Source organism: Vanessa tameamea, chromosome 7 (genome assembly GCF_037043105.1).
Source record: "Vanessa tameamea isolate UH-Manoa-2023 chromosome 7, ilVanTame1 primary haplotype, whole genome shotgun sequence".
NCBI lineage: Eukaryota > Metazoa > Arthropoda > Insecta > Lepidoptera > Nymphalidae > Vanessa > Vanessa tameamea.
In genome coordinates this window covers 9984887-10007007 of record NC_087315.1, presented here as the reverse complement: position 1 = coordinate 10007007, position 22121 = coordinate 9984887, and the positions used below count along the sequence as shown (strand labels likewise).

General features: G+C 33.3%; 3 protein-coding genes across 6 annotated transcripts; 1 reads left to right on the top strand and 2 right to left on the bottom strand.

Moving 5' to 3' along the window:
* LOC113401196 (uncharacterized protein) lies at positions 1-1891 on the bottom strand. Of its 2 annotated transcripts, none has more exons than XM_026641013.2 (3): positions 1652-1891; positions 617-800; positions 1-178 (listed from the first exon to the last, which is right to left on the bottom strand). In XM_026641013.2, the coding sequence occupies exons 1-3, from the start codon at positions 1811-1813 to the stop codon at positions 51-53; spliced, it is 474 nt and encodes a 157-aa protein (XP_026496798.1). In that variant the 5' UTR covers positions 1814-1891; the 3' UTR covers positions 1-50. The 2 variants fall into 2 exon arrangements, with proteins under 2 accessions (XP_026496798.1, XP_026496800.1); XM_026641015.2 differs by having other exon boundaries at positions 617-795; positions 1652-1890.
* Positions 1892-2836: 945 nt separating this feature from the next.
* LOC113401195 (exosome complex exonuclease RRP44) lies at positions 2837-11225 on the top strand. Its single transcript, XM_064215280.1, has 15 exons — positions 2837-3013; positions 3101-3429; positions 3666-3862; positions 4482-4708; positions 5014-5284; positions 6489-6659; positions 7231-7346; positions 7657-7891; positions 8073-8197; positions 8776-8946; positions 9033-9239; positions 9386-9606; positions 9919-10087; positions 10406-10546; positions 10913-11225. The coding sequence occupies exons 1-15, from the start codon at positions 2960-2962 to the stop codon at positions 11171-11173; spliced, it is 2895 nt and encodes a 964-aa protein (XP_064071350.1). The 5' UTR covers positions 2837-2959; the 3' UTR covers positions 11174-11225.
* On the bottom strand, positions 11216-21180 carry LOC113401238 (uncharacterized). 3 transcript variants are annotated; one of them, XM_026641071.2, is made up of 9 exons: positions 21021-21180; positions 16661-16792; positions 15753-15896; positions 14951-15171; positions 14323-14853; positions 13581-13922; positions 13251-13491; positions 12618-12917; positions 11216-11889 (listed from the first exon to the last, which is right to left on the bottom strand). In XM_026641071.2, the coding sequence occupies exons 2-9, from the start codon at positions 16770-16772 to the stop codon at positions 11525-11527; spliced, it is 2256 nt and encodes a 751-aa protein (XP_026496856.2). In that variant the 5' UTR covers positions 16773-16792; positions 21021-21180; the 3' UTR covers positions 11216-11524. The 3 variants fall into 3 exon arrangements, with proteins under 3 accessions (XP_026496856.2, XP_064071352.1, XP_064071351.1); XM_064215282.1 differs by lacking the exon at positions 21021-21180 and adding an exon at positions 20920-20938; XM_064215281.1 differs by lacking the exon at positions 21021-21180 and adding an exon at positions 18244-18298.
* Between the last annotated feature and the right edge of the window lie 941 nt (positions 21181-22121).

Genomic DNA, 22121 nt, shown 5'->3' with positions numbered 1-22121 from the left:
AAAATAATTATATATTTACAAAATAAACAATCATTATTATACACAGTGTCTTAATGCAAAGATCCTTTATGTTCAGGTAACAAAAAGTATATAGTGACAGAGCCTTTGGATGTATATACTACTTCCTCATGTTTGATAAGTTGTGTAGCTGCAAGACCGTAGAGTAAACATGGTATACCTGAAAAAATGTCATATATAAATCGCTATAGAGAAACTTGTATATTACATTAAATCTGTTTGTCTGTGTTTAAATAGATATTTGTATCATGGTTATAACCAGTCTCTAGTCTCGTATATCTTTTGCACAGATCTTACTCGCATATAGTTTTCAAATGAAATACTTTAGGATGCTTCTATAAACAATTACAACTTTTATAACCTAGTTAGAGATATTCTAACTAAAAATCTTCATTGTAACATTATCTATCCCAGTAAACATATATGTAATTATATTTTAATACACTATAATATTTAAAACTATATATATTTATGTGTTCATTTAAGAGCATAGACAAAAATAAAGTAGAATGTTGGGTACTTTAAATAGTTTATCTACCTACTTGAATTAGTAGTTATTTAAAAAAAAGTGTAGATATATAATCAAAAGTAAATATACCTAAATTAACTATTTTGATAATTCTCATAAATCTATCGGACGTAACTAAATCTTCTTCTTCTTTTCTTGAACAATGATACTTGATGTATGGAAAGCAACCAGTTCTTAATATTTGATAATTTGACTTGCCAACCTTCCAATTAAAGTTAGACATTCCAAATTGATCATCTTTTACACTGCTGTACTGAAAAAAATGTAATTTCTCCATGAAGTAACAGATGCATAGTAAAATAGACCTTCCATTCATAATTCTATGAGAATATAGATATTTATACAGTCTGCATAACAATGCAGTCAGACTTTATATAATTTTAAAATAACCTTCAGCATTTTTATCATCAGTTTAAGATACAATAAATAAAAAATAATAAGATACTGATTTGATACACAATCATAAATAAATGATAATCTCATTGAAATTTTATACACAATTATGTAAAAAGTGCAAGGGCATCACCAACATATCTATTTTCATGTTGATTTTTTATTTTATAAGGTTTTATATTCATCACAAAATTATCAACAAAGTTAAGTAAAAAAACTACTTTTCACTGAATTTACAGAAAAATTGTAACTACTGATTTTCTTGCAAGTTCTTCTTGGTAGAATCGACTTTCCGCTTTATATTTAATTCAAGACTGAACACAATGACTTAAAAGTGCTTTTATGAGACTACATAAAGAATATTTCAGTTCTGAAAGCTTTTATGAATAATATTTTATTTTATAAGCAGAAGAATGTAGAATAATGAAGTAAGAATTTAGAAGGCAAATAAAATTTATTGTCAAATAACGATTGTCCTTTTGACCAATATTGGCTACATTGGTAATTCTCAAGAGATAGTGCAAAGTGCCAGATACAAGTACACTGTACACTCTGTTGCATTCATTCATTGAGATGGTAAATTCGACAGTGAAGGGTTTAAGCCCGGGACCAACTTTTTTATGCGCTGTTCACAGCACAGGATTATTAAATATAAAGGCAAGGACATAATGTATGGTCGATAGAACAGCACCTTATACTTATACACACTACCTTTACGAAATATGATGTCCAAGGAGGTTCTTTACATTGTGCTAAATATGAGGTTAAAACTTCAGATGACGTAGGTCTTGAAGAAAAGTGCATAATATAGTCCATAACGGCTACTCTCTTTTTCATAAATAAACGAACATTCATGCTCATTACTATTGTCATTACGTAAGTGTATGAAATAATTCAAATATATGTAATATAAGATTATTTACATTTAAATTTACTTATATATTTATTATATTTTTTCTTGAAAACTATTATATATATTTATTAGATTGGAAGTATGAATTTAAAGACTTATAGTGGGAAATATTTTACCAATCAGTAATCAGCTGTTAGCATTGTTGTGACATTTGTTCAGAAGTAGCAACTTACAAATTATAATATAAATACAGGCTACCAATAGAGCCAAATTATTTTATACAGCTCGTTTTACTTATTACACAAGCATTACTTTTACTTATTATATTTTTGGCACTAGTGATTTTTATAAGATTATTTAAAAATAAGTAATCTTTATTAATCATAAATATGACGTGATAAAAATAAGTAGATAAAAAACTGACCAAAGATCGATTTATAATCTTAGTCGATATGGACTAGTGATCGAGTGAATAAAATTTTATTGTGAAAATCGACTAAGTCTTTTATATTTACATAAGAATTATTAACATTAAGTCCTTAAATATATACAAATATTAATTAAAAATATTTATTGTATAAATCTTGATCGCGTGGAATATATTATAAATAAATCGACTCTATATTTTTATCGTTTTTGAAGTTGATTAACCATACACAAAAGTCGACGTTTTAAAAACTTTAACTTGTGCTCAAATATATTCAGTAAACCTAATAAAAATATAGGTATTTGCAATGTGTCTTTAGAATGTTTAAGTTCGTTAGTTGGTTTATGGTTTAGAAGAATACCAGGGTTGTATAACATTATAGTCCAATCAGGGGGAAGGAAAGGAATTGAGAAAGCATAATATTGATTTGTATATAGGTTTTAAAAGAAAGATAAAAGTTGATTAATAAAAACTTTATAAACTATATTACAATTAAATATTAGTATTTTAAAAAAATCTAAGTCATCTAGTGAGAAGTGATTCTAACAAATTTTAACTCGGTTCTAAAAAGTCGATTAATTGACGTATAATGATTCATGCAAAGGGATGTATGTGTCAATCAGGACCAGAACCCAAACAACTTTAAAATCTAAATTTATGACTGAAGCTTATTAAATTTTTATTATTTGGTGTATTTTATTTTAAAATAAATCGCATCAGCTACAATAAATGCGTGATAATGTGGACTACTAAAACATTTTTGACTAAAACAAAACGCGGTAATGTCTTAAAGGTGAGGTTATGTTTGGACATAATTTCATTGAAGTAAATATATTTTATTGTAAGATTACTAGATTATAGTATTTTTTGTATTTATCAGATTGTAAGAGAACATTACCTGCGTGACGATTTATTATGCGGTTCAGCAGCTTGTAATTTCTGTCCCCATAAAGACGATGAACTTGTTTTGGAAGCAAATCCTGAATCATTATGTGGGTTATTTGACTCCAATCATTACCTCATTCTCGATACAAATGTGGTACTACATCAGATAGATGTCATAGAAGAAGACGCTCTGAAGAATGTTATTATCTTACAAACAGTTTTGGAAGAAGTTAAACATCAAAATACTGCTATATTTCAAAGATTGTTGGAAGTTATAGGAAATAAAAAGAGAAAATTCTTTTCTTTTGTTAATGAACATCATAAGTAATTAGTTTTTTTACTATTATTTATTCAGTAATTAATAAATAAAAATATATAATTATTTATTTTAACATAAAAAACCTTCAATCAATTTGTAAAAGTTATTGTTATATTATGTTTAAACACAAATTATTTTATCTATTTTGAACAAAAGCATATTATTATAATATTATTTTATTTTTATATGCACTAGTTGTTGTTTTTATGAAAAATGGTTAATTATTTTATAATTATTGTAGAGACACATATGTTGAGAGAAATCCAGGAGAGAAGCAAAATGACCGGAACGATAGAGCTATCCGTAAAGCAGCCTCTTGGTATGCCTCACATTTATCCATAAAAAATATTGATGGACAGTTTCCACAAATAGTACTTCTCACAGATGACGAGAAGAATAGGCAACTTGCCCATGATGAAGGCATTTTGACCTGTACTGGTATGTGAAATTTGTACATGATTAAGTGTTCACAATATGCAAATTCATTCAAATTTATTGATATTTTGTATGGAATAGAAAATGCAAGAAATAAATATTAGAGTAACTCTTGAGTAAATTCATGTGTACTCTATATTTCCTTAGTCCTGAGAATATTCGAGTAATTATATGAAATATGACTTGGGTTGGTAAATCAACTTGTGGGATCTATCAAGGGGAGTAACATAGTAACATACTAGCCCAACTTTATTGACTGTTATTGAGAATATCTTGACAAAAAAAAAAACTACTAAGCTACTAAACTAGCTACTAAGCTAGCTATTGGTTTTCATCCTTTATTGCAGGGGGCTAGTGCCACTGCAATAATGGATCTGTAAAAATAATAAAAATATCAAATTATAATTAATATCGATTTGGCAATATTTCTGAGGTAAAGGGAACAGCTGTAAATCAGTGCTGTGTGTCGAATCCACCTACTGAGCTTGTTCCTTTTACTACATAAATGTCTAAAATGTGAAATGTAATTTCTCTTTTTTTTTAGTTCATATTGTTTCACATAAATAACAATATTTACGAGTACATTATTAAGATATTGAAGAATATTGTTTATTATTTACAGTAAGTGACTACATAAAAAATGTAAACGGATACCCAGGTTTGAGTGATAAGTTATCGAAAAATGTTATACCAGAGAGTTGTTCGAAGGATGCCCTCTATCCTGCTCATTTGACGCCCACACAGATTCATGCTGGTATCAGGAATGGGAAATTGCATCAGGGTACTTTTCATGCATCAAGAGATAATTACTTGGAAGGAAATGCTACCATTAGTGGTTGTGAAAAATCTGTAAGTATCTTGTTTATTTATTCAATTTGTTTATATCACGAAGATAGTTAATTTCAACTTGTGAAGTGTTAAGATTGTGAAATAATTAAAAAAAATTTTTGAGGAACTATTTGATGGTGGAATTGCATAATATAGCAGAGCTATTAGCAACTTTCATGGATTTTGTGATAGGTTTGATTATAGCCTGCCATTGGAATAGGCTATATTATTAAACAATTTTTTGTATTTTTAGACTATAGTTTTTATTTTAAAAATATATTGTCACAAGCAATAATGATTTATAGATGAAAAAATGTAATTTTTAGATATTGTTACAAGGCCACATAGGTATCAACAGAGCTATTGATGGAGATATAGTGGCTATAGAAATATTACCACAAGAAGAATGGAGCAAACCCAGTGATATTGTTCTAGAAGACAAAACAGAAGATCCCGGTGACTTTCTAGAGGAAGAGTCTCAGTTGCTCACTATAAGTAAAGCCGATGATGATATAACTCCAACTGGAAAGGTTGTAGGAATTATAAGAAGAAAATGGCGGCAGTATTGTGGAATTTTACTGCCTAGCAAATTTCCAGGTGAGATCAATAGTAATTTTATTTCAATTTCATGAAAACATTGTAATAAGTACCAATTATATATTCAAGAAACACTTTGTTTTGCCTATGTGTGGTAGAATTGGCTACAAGCCATAGTTCACAAGTGTCTCAATACTAAATATGATCTAAAACATACAGGGAAGACTAACCATTTATTATTTTTAAAAAAAATCAGGTGCTACAATAACAATTATTAGTTAAATATTGGAAACGTCAATAGTGATAGCTGATAAAATATCGCACTATTAGACTACGATTTTCTTTCCTCTACTGAAGGGTTGGAGTTCATTGCACACAGTCTTTTTCTCTCTGCTACTTCAGAAGGATATACGTGGAGTTGAATTTAATCCATCTCTTGAGACATTTCCTTGGTAGAGTGTATGAATTATACATAGCAGCTGTGTTTTTGCCCAGATATGATCCATATCTAGGGTAAAATAATTATTTAGATATATTACGTAATTTCCCTCTATCTATCACAAATTTCACGATCCTTGGATTCTATCAATGTGTGTGAATGAATACTAATTAGAATTTATAAATTTGGGAATTATGAATGAACATAGTAATGAAAATGTTGCTCGGCTATGGAAAGATTATTCGCGTTTTTTTAAACCGATTTCAAAAAAAGAATGTATTTTACACAATTTATTTTTTTATCGATTGAACCGATTTGGATAATTCTTCAATAGCTTGGTATGGTATACTTTCGTTCTCATTTAGATTTAGGATTTTAAAGTCATTTATGATTTAGGTCAATTTTATATAATTGCCTAGTACAACTGAAAAAAAAATCCGATTAGTTTCGTTAAGAGTACGTTAAAAACGGCTACGTATAAGCTCACATTAAATTAAATTGTCTCCATATATAAATTTGGCACGAGTACGATGATGCGTCTTATCTGCGCGTCATTTTCCCTTAGATCGACTCTAATTTATTTATAGAGAGACAGACTTCAAATACATCTGTATATACTTTATTTTCTGATGAACGAAAAAGATTTGATGCATTTTTATTTTTACGTCACTAGGTTCCGGAACGTATTTAAAAAAAAAACATGTTATGTATTTTTCAACGTAAGCTTTATTTAATGATCGACGAATTCTCAATTTTTCTCATTTTACTGAGTTATTGTAGAAAAACTCGAGTTACGAAGAAAAACGAATACTGTTTTTTTTACAGGAGCTACGCGTCACTTGTTCACGCCAGCTGAGAAACGCATACCGCGCGTGCGCATCGAGACCCGGCAGAGCGACATCCTCGCCTCGCAGCGTATCCTGGTCGCGTTGGACTCATGGCCGAGGAATAGTCGGTATCCATTAGGACATTTCGTCAGATCTCTTGGACCTATTGGTACGAAAATACTTTCTTTTATCATTCATAGTTAACGAGTTGTCCCTCGCGTTTTAGGGGGTTGGTCGTCCTAAAAAGCTAATGTCCTTTCTTGCGGTTCAAACTCGCTTCATTCCAATTTCATCAAATTCGGTCCAGTGGTTTGACCATGAAAGAGCAACAGACATACATACAGACAGAGTTACTTTCGCATTTATAATATTAGTAAAGATAACTTAGCATTTGAATTAAGTGTGTAATATTTAGTTGTATATATCCTATTCCGATCACAGGAGGAGTATTGACAATCTTTGTCATTGATTTGACACGATATAATTGGTTGATGTCTTGAATGATATTTATTGTAAATTTGTAAAAAATGGTGTTTTGAATCTCGTTGATATTGTCATTGGAACTTGAGAGTAAAATTAAAGTACTTAAGTGGAACTGCTTGTAGTGCATAATGTAGAAATTAGCAAATCGTATGCAATAAATAAATCTAAGGCATGTTTGCCTCTGCTCGTTGATTGTAATAGGTTTTAGTGTCTTTCGGCTCCAGTGATATAAGTTAATTACTGCTTTATAATTTCAGGCGATAAGGACGCAGAAAACGAAGTGATATTGTTGGAGCACGATGTTCCTCACGCCAGATTCAGTGAAGCCGTGCTCGCCTGCTTGCCACCCGACAACTGGACCATTCCAGAGGAGGTAGAAAATTCTAACATTTCTCAGCTTATATACAAAAATACAGCAATATAAGTGAAAATGTTAGTGTAATTGTTTAAACATAAGTAATAATCAGTAAATGGCCCATGGGTGGGGAAAGGAAGAAGGTTTGGAGCTTATTCGGACACGCTGGTCCAATGCGGGTGCAATTTAAAAACTCATATTCAAGATAAATTCATATAAACATGCCAAACTAAAAGCTCTATAAAATTAGAATACAGGATTGATCGATTTGGCGGTAGAATATCTGATGAGTGCACAAAGCACTAACCGCCCTCGTGTCGCGCGGCAGGAGCTGGCGCGGCGCGTGGACCTGCGCGCGACGTGCGTGTGCTCCGTGGACCCGCCCGGCTGCACCGACATCGACGACGCGCTGCACGCGCGGCGCGCGGCCGCCGGCTACGAGGTGGGCGTGCACATCGCCGACGTCACGCACTTCGTGCGGCCGCACAGCGCGCTCGACCGCGAGGCCGCCGCGCGCGCCACCACCGTCTACCTGGTGGACAAGCGGATCGACATGGTGCCCGGTACGCCTGCGCGATCTCGCCCGACTCGGACCTCGAGACCTGCCTCTCCGGGCTGCCCGGGGGACTGACGAGCTGCTCGATACTCCTTTACTCTCGCTAGTTATATCTCGTGAGCGTAGAGAGAGGAACGCGATCTGAAGGTAATGTTTGAAAAATAAATTTATATAGTATTATTTTTCAGAACTCCTGAGTTCGAACCTGTGTTCGTTGCGGGGCGGTGAGGAGAGGTTGGCGTTCTCGTGTATCTGGATATTGGATGAAAACGCTCATGTATTGTCTACGAAGTTTCACAAGAGTGTGATAAAGGTAATTGCAAATATGTTATACTGTTTTGCACTCGACTTATAAATGAAAAATAGTTTTCTGAACTTCAGTACCATTGAAAGCTTCATTAGACGCAGTTCAGCGATATAGAGTTGATATTTGTAATAAATACGTTTTTTTCTATTTCTATATAGTCACCATAAGTGTATAGCAGTTTTAATCAAAATGATATGTTTAGGTAAATTTAATAAATGTCATAAAATGTACTAAACTGAAAATAATTTTACAAGTATTCTAATTAAGTAAATACTGATAAATTGTCGAAACCATAATTCAACTAAAAACAAAAATACTATTTCTTAAATACTTTTTTTCTCTTCTTTAGTATTATTTATTGTACTAACACTACGATAAGATAATTGTTACTAACAAAATGCACATATAGTCAGAAATCAATGATTTATTATTATTATTATTAACTAAAATGTATGACTCATTTTTTTTAAATTTTGTGTAAGAATTCCATTTTCAAGTATTGTAATAAATATCCTTATTCTTGTTAACTGCTTTAAAGGTTGCGACTTTTTCGATTAATGTCATATTTTTGCGATTATTATTAGTCTCGTGCAGCTATGACGTACGAGGAGGCACAAATGGCGATAGACGAGACTTCACGCAACGATGAAATAGCAACTTCTCTGCGCCTTTTGAACAAATTGGCGAAGAAACTGAAACAGAGACGACTCGACAACGGCGCGCTACTGCTAGCGTCGCCTGAAATACGTTTCCAAGTAATAGTTTCATAATTTGTTTTTCATAAGTTACACGACCGGGAGGGTCGTTCCTTGCGAATATTAAGAAACCAAACGAATTCCAGGTCGATTCCGAGACACACGAGCCGCTGGATGTGCAGGCGAAGCGCATAGTGGACACGAACTCCATGGTGGAGGAGTTCATGTTGCTCGCCAACGTGAGCGTCGCAGAGCGGATCGCAGCGGACTACCCGCAGAGCGCGCTGCTGCGGCGCCACCCCGCCCCGCCGCCCGCGCATTTCAACGCCTTCCTCAAGGCGGCCAGCCGGCAGGTAGGGGGCTCGTCACTACCCGCAGAGCGCAGAGCTGCTTGTTAATGTTTGATTGTGATACATTTTGTTAAACAGTAAATTATCACTATAAATCTGTATGTAATCTTATATTTAGGCTGCTGTTAACGAAGCATTTTGTTTTACAGGGTTTCGAATTGGATGTATCAACGAACAAATCCTTTTCAAAATCTTTGAATGAAGCCGTCATACCTGAGCGACCGTTTTTCAATACATTGCTACGAATAATGGCGACCCGTTGCATGCAGCAAGCGGTTTACTTCTCAAGCGGTTCTAAAACTCAGGAGGAATTCTACCACTACGGGCTCGCGTGTCCCATATATACGCATTTCACATCACCCATACGAAGGTAAACTAAAATTTTGTAACCTTATAACACTATTTATTTATTTATTTATTTATTACCATTACATGATGTCTATACAAAGGTTATATTTAAATTACGTTGTACATTGTATTCTCATTTTGTTAAAATTCAATTTGAATCAAAATAAAATCGCGATTCGTAAAAAGATTTTGTGCCGACCAAAATATTCGCTAAGCCTCGTCAAAGCCAGCTCAGCTACAACAGTAAAGAATCGAAAATGAAAAGAAGGGTTAATAATTTAATCGACACCCCCAATGCACGGTGTCGTGAACTAAAGTCGTACGTGCGGTGCAGGTACGCGGACGTGGTGGTGCACCGGCTGCTGGCGGGCAGCGTGGGCGCGGACGCCACGCACGCGGCGCTGCTGGACACGCGCGCGGCGCAGGCGCTGTGCGACAACCTCAACTACCGCCACCGCCACGCGCAGCTCGCCGCGCGCGCCTCCGTCGCGCTCAACACGCACGTCAGTGTCCGCGTGTCGCTCGCGCGATATCGTTTCTATCGATTATAATTTATTTCAATTAATTCGAAGATGCATGCTTCACGAAGTTTCGATTAGTTCGTCTCTTATTTATTTATCGCTTCTGAATAATGTGGTAATTGTGTGCCAGACGTATACGTTTTTGATCTTGCATATGATCTTGAATAGCATATTTCGAATTTTCCAACAGATAATTTATAAAATAAAAAATACAGATAAGAAAATATTATTTCAGATAAAAATTAGGAAAATATCAGTGTTGCGATTTTATAATTGAATGTGAAAATATTTCTATTTCAGATTTTGTTTAAGAATCGTGAAGAAGTTGAATCTGCCGTTGTTCTTGCAGTGAAACGAAATGCTCTTCAAGTATTGATCCCCAAGTATGGACTCGAAGGTCCACTTTATTTGCCGTCTGATAAATTTACATACAATGAAGAGGTAAGTTGATTTTTACCTCATAATAACTTAGTCTTACAATCTTAGCCGTAGTAGTAATTTACTTTTTTGTCGCAGCCGACTTTATCAAATTAGCCGTTCAATGAAACGCCTAGACAATTTACTAAAAGGCGCCGATCAACCAGCGGCCTAATGTCAACTGCCAATTCATTCTGTTCATAGAATACGGTCATCTGTCTTAGAATCCTTTGAGTTTTTGAATTAGGTGTAAAATAGCCGGCTCTCTTAACTCTATGTGGTTTTGTCGGTCTTAAGGATAACCCGGCGTAACTTTTCGTTTAAGTTCGTAGTAAAACTTTATTTCATTCTATGTATTAAGTAAAGAACTTATTTTTCTTTGTTATACAGGAGAATGTTCAAATTTGCAACGACATCGTATTCAAAACATTCGACGAACTAACAGTGAGGCTCACTCTGGACAGTTCGAACTTGCAGCACAGAAAACTAGTGTTCCAGCTCGTGACACCCTTTATACCAGGTGTTAGTTACGTACAACAGACCAAGGACGATCAGATGGAAGTCGAAAATGTAGAAATTAAAACCGACGAGAAGAAAAGAAAAGACTTGCCTGAAACTAAAAACAAGAAGAAGAAAAAGTCTAAGACATAATATAGTTTTAGTATGATAAGAGTAAATAATAAAAAAAAAATATATAATTCAATATTTTTTATTTAATTTTTAAATATAAAACGTTATTTTTCTTACATATTATTAAAAAGAATAAAATAAACAACTCACATATAAACACCTTTTATTAATAATTATATATAAAGACTAATATTAATATTTATCACATGTGGAGCCATTAAACCACCTAAATAATAAGTCTCATTATAAGCGTATATGAAATTGGTTGGCAAATCCTCATTTCGAAATGCCATTAGCTGTGTAAAGGCTCGTTTCATGCGCCTTTTATAATTAGAAATTCAGTATAATCTTGGCTGTTCTTCGCCAAAAATTTCATTCTTCTGTGGCGTTCTTGCGAATCGGTGGGGGACTAACAGATACCGGGCGAGGAGGAATGAGAGTGCTACTAGTTCCCGGTCTACTTACTATTTCTGTAGGTCGGCTTGTACTCGGGCTAGGTATTTCTTCATGGCTAGGTTCTAGATCTTCCTTGCTGGGTTTTTTGGGTGGTATGTATTCGAGAGGTAACTGGGCTTGAGCGGTTATCCTAGCGATTTCCTGATCTATTTTGCTGACGAGTTTTTCTACGACGACAGGCCAACGTTGCGCGGGGATTGCATGCGACGGCGAGAGACGCGCGTCTGTCATCACCGTGAGCCGAACGGTATCCGCGTATTGCATCACCGTCAGTGACATGCCTAAAATGAGAACAATTAAAATTAATCTGTCAAAGGTTCTACGTAGTTATGCACAAAATATAGTAATTAATTATAGCATTTGCTCAAAATGGGTAAAGGGAGGGAATTTTACAAGAGGTATAAAACTGTTGTTTCGGATAGAAATAAGTGTGGAAACAGGACTTTTTTAAAATTTAAATAAGTAGTTTTACACGGTTTTCAGGTTTCTTAACAGTCTCTGATATGTAGATCAATTGTATACTAATTTGATTGTATTATTATTTATTGATATTTATTTAATTATATATTATAGGAATCTTCAAGTTGTTATGTGGCAATAACGGCTCTTCGCTTACATCCCAATTGGAGACAAAACCGTATGTTATTCATAATTATTTTGAAATGTTGTACGCTGTCACGCTCATAAAACGTGCATATAACATGTAGGTAATAGCTTAAGCCATTGTATTTACTACAACTTACAACCGTACGTGCTAATATTACGCTCAATATTTTGGTTAAATAAATATATGGCTTACTAATTTGTGAGATTTTCTACCACAGATAAAAAACATATTACAATTTTGCGTGTTTGTGATGTTTGTTTGTTATGAAACCCTCTGTATCTATTTCAATTCCATTCTCCCAGAAAATTATTTAATGTTTTGAATGTTTAATGAGATTTCTTTCAGTTGAATATTGTAATATTTTTTGGATAAGTAAATACAAACTAAAATATATGGACTTACTTATATTTGCTTGCGGTGGTCGCCAGTACACGACGAAATCCACCGTCTGTCCCCACAACGTCGTTCTCTGCGTTGTGTCCGCTGGGGTGTTGATCTCCGCATAGGAGACCGCGTATTTCCGGGACAGGACGTTCATGGTGAGCCTCGCTAGGGGCGAAGGCACAGACCTGGTGAGGGCGCCGCAGCGAGCCTGCGCGGCCCACGCCGCTGCCAGCGTACCCTGTCGCTCACACGCTTCCTGCACCACCGCAGCTATGCGGCGGGGGGTAGCGCCTACCGGCAGCGACAGGCAGACCATTCCTATGTAATGAAAAAAAAGATAAATAAAATATACCAATGTAAGCGGATTTTTTAAAAAATTGTAATTGTGTATTGTAAACTTTTTTTACCCCCTATTTTATGCGTAATTTAAAATCTAATGATAGTTATGTAATATGTAAGTAGACAAAAAAACTACACTAAAAACATTAAAAATAATTAAAACAATGAGCTGATATGCCACCGATTAGTATTGGAGCAACGTGGTGGAATAAGCTACTATAGATCTCTTCAAATATAGAGGAAGCTTTAGCCCAAAGTGGGACCTTTACAGGATATCACTTAACTTTTTTTAATAATCACAATCACTCATACCTCCAGTCTGTGACTTTTTATAATTCTTGCCATTGCCTTCAGCAAAGGTATAAAGAAAGTCTTCAGACGCAGCTCGTGCAGTTATAAAGACAGAGTCTGGAATATCGGTCTGTGTCTGTTCGAAGAATGAACGCAACGCTTCTGTGGCGGCGAACAGCGCGATGTCCGTGGAGGACACGCCCAACGCCCGCGCCGCACGCTCCATGCCTGCGCGAGGTACCGGCCGAGACCACGAAGTTACCTGAAACACAAGAAACAACCGTATGTAGCAAACTTACAAATACTGTTAAGGAGTGAATGCAAAATGTGATATTATATATAGTATCTAACCTTTCTTCCACACAACGAAACAGTTTGCAACATATGTCGTTTCCCATCATCTGACCGCACAGTATCAGTCCAGAAGTAAGCTGGAGCCTTGTATAACTCGGACATGGCTCTCAATGCTTCGCCTGTAGCTTTCATGCATAGCTGGCCTATATCACCGTATCTCCATGTAAATGTGTTAGTCTTCTTCACTCGCCCTGTCGTCCTTAGATCGTTTATGGCAACAACCTCATCCCGAATAATTGTAGGGAGTTTCAACATCATTTGGGTTGCAGAATAAGTGGCTCCGAAAATTTTTCTTGGCCATTTACGTGGATCAATCGTAACAAGGGGCGATATCAATATCTAGAAAATAAAACTAAATAAGTGAAATGTATATTCATGCTATTAATTGTATAATTTAACCCAATAAATATGTCGTAGGCAAATAGTCGTATATAAATAATTAGATATTCGAATAACAGCCTAGACTTTTTATTAAACGTCGCTGTTAAATTTATTTCACAGAATTACGTTTTAATTATCTAACCTAACCTGAACAATATAAATAATTTAATTTTCAAGGAAGTTAGATCACCTTATTTTATGAATGGTCGATGTTTTCGTTGAATGAAATTCAGTTTACGGTGCCGCTTAGTAAAATAGCTAAGCTGTTTAATAAAAGGCTCATAAAACTAAATGGAGGCGATAAATGTATAATAATTAGACAGATACATAATAAATGTACGTCAAACGTAGACGGTACCTTTGGAACGGTTAAGTCTCTTTTTCTACATTCCCGGTAAACAGCTGACAAAAGAGCGGTCACTGTTGTCGGTTTATGATCTCTGTCGATGAACCTTTTTTTGGTAACTTCTCTCAAGGCGTTAGTCGCTGACATCATTACCATTCCTGCTACATGAAAAACACCAGGCAAAGTCTTCAATGTTTCAGGACTCTCAGTGGGATCGTATTCACATATGAATTCATTCCAAATGTTTGATAAGCTTTCATTAACTTTCTCCCAAAGTTCCGGTATAGCGGATGGCGCGGGAAATAATTTCGCAAGTGGACTGCGCTGGTGATATTCTCTCTGTTCGATTATTCGATTTGCAGGCAACTGTTCTACTAATAAGAAATCGCCAATGTTAAGAGACTTTTTTCCAGTCAGTAATAAATGATGAACTCGAGCTAAAATATAATACTTTGGTTCAGCGGACACACAGGGAATGATGATATATTGCCAAGGTGGCTGTTCGTTTGGAAAATACTTTGATATTACGTCGCTGACATATTCCTGAAAATAAACAGCATTTTCTGTGTTGTAAATGTTTAAAAAGTAATAGAAATTCAATGTTGGTTAATGTGTTTATAACTTGATACGTAAGTCTTACTTGAATATTGTTATCAGACACGGGGCGTCCTCGATAAACACCATTCGATACAATAAAATGATTTTCTAGCCTAAAAGGCGCATTAGCATCCCACGCATAGTTTCCCCAACTGGATACCAATAAGTGTCGGAGTCGAGGAAACATCAGCTCTCCCTGGTCATCTCGACGGTCAATGACATGCTGAGTGATTTCATGTTTTATTTCATCGACATTGAGGGTACCTACAACATTTTATCTCATTAAATATTGTTTTAAATATTAGCATTAGCATTAGCAGCCTGTAAATTTCCCACTGCTGGGCTAAAGGCCTCCTCTCCCTTTGAGGAGAAGGTTTGGAACATATTCCACCACGCTGCTCCAATGCGGGTTGGCGGAATGCAAATGTAGAAGAATTTCGTTGAAATTAGACACATGCAGGTTTCCTCACGATGTTTTCCTTCACCGCCGAGCACGAGATGAATTATAAACACAAATTAAGCACGTGAAAATTCACTGGTGCCTGCCTGGGTTTGAACCCGAAATCATCGATTAAGATGCACGCGTTCTAACCACTGGGCCATCTCGGCTCTTATAAAAAACAATTGTATTGTTGCTTTGATTGTTTTCTTTTTGGATTCTAGCTGTACGATGACTACTAAATATTACAGAGTATTGTCTAAAAATAATTATATTCCGAGATTAATTTGGGATTTTTAATTTGCTCATATTTTAACGGCTAATTTATATATTCATTGTTTGTTAATGACTGTCGGAAAATATACTTAGCATCATAGCGTTAGAATTATATTTTGTTTTTCCTTACCTTTTATACATAATAGTACATTTATTATGCCCTGGTTTCTATGCGTATCAAGGAGTGTTCGAACTGTATTCGTTCTGATGAACTCTAAGCTGGGATGTTTGCTTGACAGTAGTTTCAACCAGAAGTGATTGCTAATTCGGACCACTGGAACAAGAGTACATTGGTAAATAAATATAGTTTTATATAAAAAAATCGCTGTCCGTTTACACGTGAAAATTGAACGTGGAAATTCCTGTTATTAGGAAATTGAATACACCATAACGGTTATTGGAAAGTTGATACTTTATATAATACTAGATAAAACCTATCATCATCGATGATCATGAAAATAAAAATACTTTTGTTATATACACTAATAATAATATATCATTTTAATCTTCGTTCGATAAATATAAATTGATCTCATTTTTTCGGTACATTATACAATGTCTGTCCTTAAGATTGTTAATATTAGTCCGATAGTTGTGTCTAATCCGTATCGTGACTCGTGAGTTATCAATGGCTATTGGTTGCACCATTACTGATTGATTAAAATACTTATTAAATAGTTTAACAAAATTATCGTTAATAATATTAACTGTCTGTGGCTTGTGTAGGCATTTTTTGGTCGTTTTATCTTTAATTTATTTCGATAACATCTACCTAATAGTATTATTGCGTTCAATGACCGATGACTTATCTGAATATAATATTAAACATTTTAATTATTTTGATTCTAAACACCAGTTTGTATTGAATGTTCATGCGAAATTTATTATAATCGACCAGAACCAGTAAAAAAAATATAAAGATGGCTATGTTTCGTCATAAAATAAAAAGCGCTTATTTCCAATAGAGTGTTTTGAATTTTTTGTTTGTAAATATATGCAATTCATTAAATTTGTTTAGAAAATGATAAAAGCACATACCAACGTAAGATAAGGCTAGAGCGGGCAATGCAGAGAGTGCGAAACAAAAGACGCAGTACGTATAGAGCTCCTCTCTGAGCCGTGTGCGCAAACCGCGCTGCTGTGTTGCCATCTCGCTTTAGTCCACATGCACTGTAACAATTTAAAAAAAAAATAAACATTTATGCATATCTTACGAGTGAAGAATATATACTTACCGCCTTTATTTATGAATTGTTTTGTATTTAGGTCATGTATATTTAGACCATTAATTACCAAATGAAATACTTAAATACCTAACGATCTTTCGATGAAGAGTAACCAGTAACTGAATTATTTTTGATATTCGAGTAACGAGGCTTTAAACCGTTTCTATAAATTTTTGTGTACATACTATATAGAAACTTAAAACCACGTTTTAAAAAAAACAACCTGAATTTGGTGTCTTGTTGGTCTTAAAAGGCTGTCTGTTTATATGAAAACTTCAAAAAAAAAATACCAACATTAGTTGAACTTGAAATAAGTTTAGTTTAGCTGAACTGTTCCGCATTTCGTTTGGCGTTCCAAACGAAATTTGTTTATGAAACAATTCTGTATCGGTTATACCCGTAATTGTTTACATCGTCATAATTAGTGTTAATTCTATTAACTTTAGTGAAGTGATTATGAATCATCAGCAGACAGTACAATATGACAAATATTAATATAAAATGGTTTGGTCATTTGTGTACACTAAAAAGAGAAAAGGATCCAAAATTGATCCCAGAGAACGACAATAAGTAATTTATACAAAAAATCGATAGGGTCGGTCGGTACAGCTGGATTTTGACAAACCTATTAGTCAGATTTACTCAAATAATGTGTAATTATTGATTAAATAATTTAAAAAAATCTTGCAACGTAATTTTAAACCAGTTCTACGCAATCGTTCGAGTTTAAATTTTAACAATTTTTTTTAGTATAGAATATATTTAATACATGCTAAAGACATGCTTAGCTTAAAAATATTTTTTAATAATGTACCTTTTGCGTTACTCTTTTAAAGTTGATCCATTCATAAATTACCTACTCTCTCCAAATCACTCAAAGATCAACAGACATTGATCGGCTTCAAAAAAGAATGTTAATCGATCGACTAGTGTTTTTTATGTATGTTTACCGGTTATACTTACCCGACTAGATTGATTTCGAACGAAACTTTATAGTACATCTTTAGGTAGGTCTTCAGAATCAGATTTGTCCTACATATCTTTAACGTACAACATAACATTTTCAGAAAATTGTTAAGTATTTTCTTAATTAAATAGTCATTAGATTAGCGATAACTTTAGTTCAAAGTATTTGACAGTATTGACTTTTATAACAGTGAATAGCATATTGATTATAATCATTTTCTGCAAATACAATATAACCAACATGAAATAAAATATCTTTATGGAACCGACGTCAGACAATTCTGTAATACCTATATTACATTTATAAATAAATTTGATCGGAAATCCAGATAAGCTATATTTCACCTTTTAGTGGTCTCCTTTTACTGTAATTTTTTTTTTTTAAATATTATTATTAGAAGTTTCATTTCGCGAGTATGAGATACCTACGTTGTAATTTAGGTGACAGAGAAATCGTTTTCTCGACTTAGACTCATGTAGCGATACTTTCACTGAAGGTTGTCCGTCTGTAAATAAAAACTCTCATTTTTACTTTTGAAACAGACATTTATTTCGGAATTCTCAAAGTATTCTTTATAGTGTTCAGAAAATTCAGCTTTTGTATCTAATTACTCTCACGCTAAGGCGATATATAAAGTATCAAACTAATAGTACCTGTTCAAAGGTGAGTTTCCTTTGTTTGATTTTCCCAGTTTCTCGCAAAAATTACAAATTCAATTGATATGCATTTATTTTACTTAAAGACTCAGTTTTGACATAAACCTATGTTATGTTGATACGTGACATATTTTATGAGACACAGCGTAGTCGGAGAGATAATGGTCGTTCTGGGTGGTTTTGAACCGACCGCTGGCAAAACAATAATATAAACAAAAAAACTTTCAATGAGAGATTTTTAGGTCTCAAATATGTCCACAAAAAAGTCAGCGACTGATTGTCTAAAAAATTTTTAGATTTTTAATAAGTTAAGATAATTACAAATCGAGATTGGTTAAAGGGAAATTGCTGATTCATAAAATAAAAATATAGGTATACATAATAAATAATAATAGTAAAAAAGATCAATTAAAAAACAAGAAAATAAGAAGGACATTTAACTTATTATGATTTCATTTTTATAAATGTTATAAAGTTTATTAACATTGTATACAATCTCGAACATCAATTAAAATTTACTCAAAAATGCGCATATATTGCATTACATATGTACATATGTTAGTATATAATTGTTTGTACGCGCAGTCAAACTTCAGGCGTACTCCCGCTGGGCGTATATATACTTGTACTGTCTTTGAGATTTTTCTCCAAAAGTACCTCTCAGGTAACTTGGGTGAATTTAGATTTATCTATCTTTAATTTATTTTCGTTTTGTTGCTAAATTTGTAAAATGGTTTTAGTAATAAATAATTTTTTTTTTTTTTAAATATATTCCAATATTTTGATTTCAAATTATAATTAGAGCAAGTAATTACCATAAAGGTAATTAATACTTATTAGTAAAAATTTAAAAAAAAATCTTTTATCAACCGTAGTATTTTTTATTTGTATAAAAAACATTTTTATGTCTCTAAAGCAATTTACTTCGTAGTTAGTTCGGCTTCTGTGATATTCGTATAGAATATTTACGCTACTATCTTTTAATGGAGGCAGGACTTGATTCGCGTCGATCTGGGAAGATAACAACTAACATATCACTCAGGATTGACGTGATTTCATCAAAGGCAGTTTCTCGTTTTAAAGGTGGGTGAGTCCGCTTAAAACAGGCACAAAGGACAATCTATCTTAAGATCTAATGGCAAGGATGCTTCGTCACCTAATCTAGTAAACTATCATAGCTAAGTTTTACCAAATAAAATGGTAATGCCAGCCTGCTAACTGTCAGGTGGACAATTTGACAGTCGATCCCGCTGCTATAATGAATGTAAATTATTTTGGTATGGAAATATATTCGATCTTACACCGTAACATATATATATTTAATATTATGACTGTAACACCATGAAACCATTATTATTTTGAGTATCAAGTCAATATTTGTTGTTAATTGTAGGTCAAAGGTACACCAACAATGACGGTCATATGAGCTCAGACATACGGTTCGAGTTGACTCCCAATGCACATATCTCTGACCCTCGTGATAGTATTATCGTATATAGTGCCGTAGTTTCACTAACTACACGCCGATAGCATTGAACAATCAAACGAGTATCAAACGATGGTTATAAACGTTATACCTATTTGTGTTGATAAGCAGCCGAGCTGGTAACCTTTAGCATTGTTTAATCTAATTATTGTCACTGGTTAATTCAAATGTTTATAAGGTTTGCTTCATTTGTTTTTAATTTATAATAAATTCAGGTATTTAATGTTGCTAGTAAGTTGCAGCTCCGGAAATATATAGGTATATAAAACTAAAAAAAATATATTTAAAACCTTTATGAAATATGATCGTCTTTACCCTTATACACGAATTACTTAAACACAGATTTTTCTCTTTCTGGCATCATTGATTAGACATACGAATGACGAGAATAGCTTTGTTTAACCAATCACCACCCAAATAAATTATTTAAAGGTAAAGTCGCGATCATTAGGTGCCCAATAAAAGTATTTTCTAAAACTATCTAAGTCGATTGGAAATTATTTAGCCAAATTGTATATTCTACATTCATATATGAGGGTATTCACACATTAACGATTTTAGTATTTCTATACCTTAGCGGGTTTTCTAATTACACTAGTGTAATCGTAAAATATTTTTGTTACCAATTTGTTACAAATATACATATTTACTATAAATTGATATGTAGCGAATATTTCAGGCTCAACTGGTTCTTTGTTATGCGAAACAAATGAGAAATTAGGTAACAATAACGCAATAAAATGATTGCTTTAGTGAACATTATAATTTACAATTTTAAATCGATTTTCACGAAACGAAACTGTTCATTTATGTCTACTTTGGGAAAATTTCAGAATTTGTTCTTGAGACACACCCGCTCAATTTATATTTTGAAATGATTTTGATGTAATGTATATTTTCACAAAATAAAAGAAAACGATAAAAAGGGTTGTACTATAGATTTGTAAAAAAAATGTACCTACCTTCACTATTTGCAATGAAGACGCAAAAGTCCCATTTATAGAATATTCGCTTCATTAAATAACATATTAAATAATAATGATCATAAAAAAAAATTACACACCTTTAACTCCGAATGTAACACAAAGCACGTATCGAATACACATATAAATTAGTTGTGTCTAATCGGCGTGTAGCACAAACGCGCACCAGCGTCCAAGTGACCGGCGTCCAACCCACGTAGCGTGCTTCCTCTGCTTATCGGCTTGTCCAAGGTTCAAGAACGAGAGTGAACATCAACAAGACGTCTGACGTTACTTTATGACAAATTTAAAACAAGCCTTAAGCTCTCCTCATTGGATAACACAAAAGAGGTGTTTAAGATAATAAATATTATATTTTTGGCTTTTAAAATAATATACAGGAAACAGTTTCTGGCCATTTAGGACTTATTCAGTTAGTAATAACATCGCTAGGTCCAATGTAAACTTTATTTTAAAAGTCTGAGTGGCAATTGTATTTGGCAATTTGAAAAATTAAAAAATAATATTAGAAAGTAATCTTTTTCTGTGCATGATAAAAGAGGTCGGTACATTGGAAAACTTCAACGTTTTCGATCAAACGACTTCGCTACAGAAATATCATAATTATTAATTATATTTCTCGTTTTTATATTATGGTTATGTTAGCGGAGAGTATTTATTTTTATTAAATATTAAAATAGAAGAGAGTTTAGATCAACTCTAATTTACGTACATATTATATACTATATATTATTTACTATATATAATATATGTAGTACGTGAAACTAGTGTATAAGTTCAAGTGTTAATTATTTATTTTTTTATAATAAAAAAATAAAATATAAGAAATCATATTTTATTCAATAATAATAGTATTTAATGAATAAAACTCATTGGTAAATATTGAATAAATAAATAAAATAAATGATTGAAAAACAATTTGACAGTTCGTGATCCTAACATCCTAATTTACGTGATTAATCATTTTATACTTTTATTTCTACGAACTTATATCTAATATATTAGTATAAGTTCTTATTATATAAGCCTTTAATGTCTGTATTTAGTGCTTAAAATTACAATAACTTTTTATCTTATTAATACTGTAACTTGCTACTTTCTTTAAAACTTTATTTTATATTTCCGTCCTATATTTTATATATTTGTGTGTGTGTGTGTGCATAAAACAAATACTATAATTA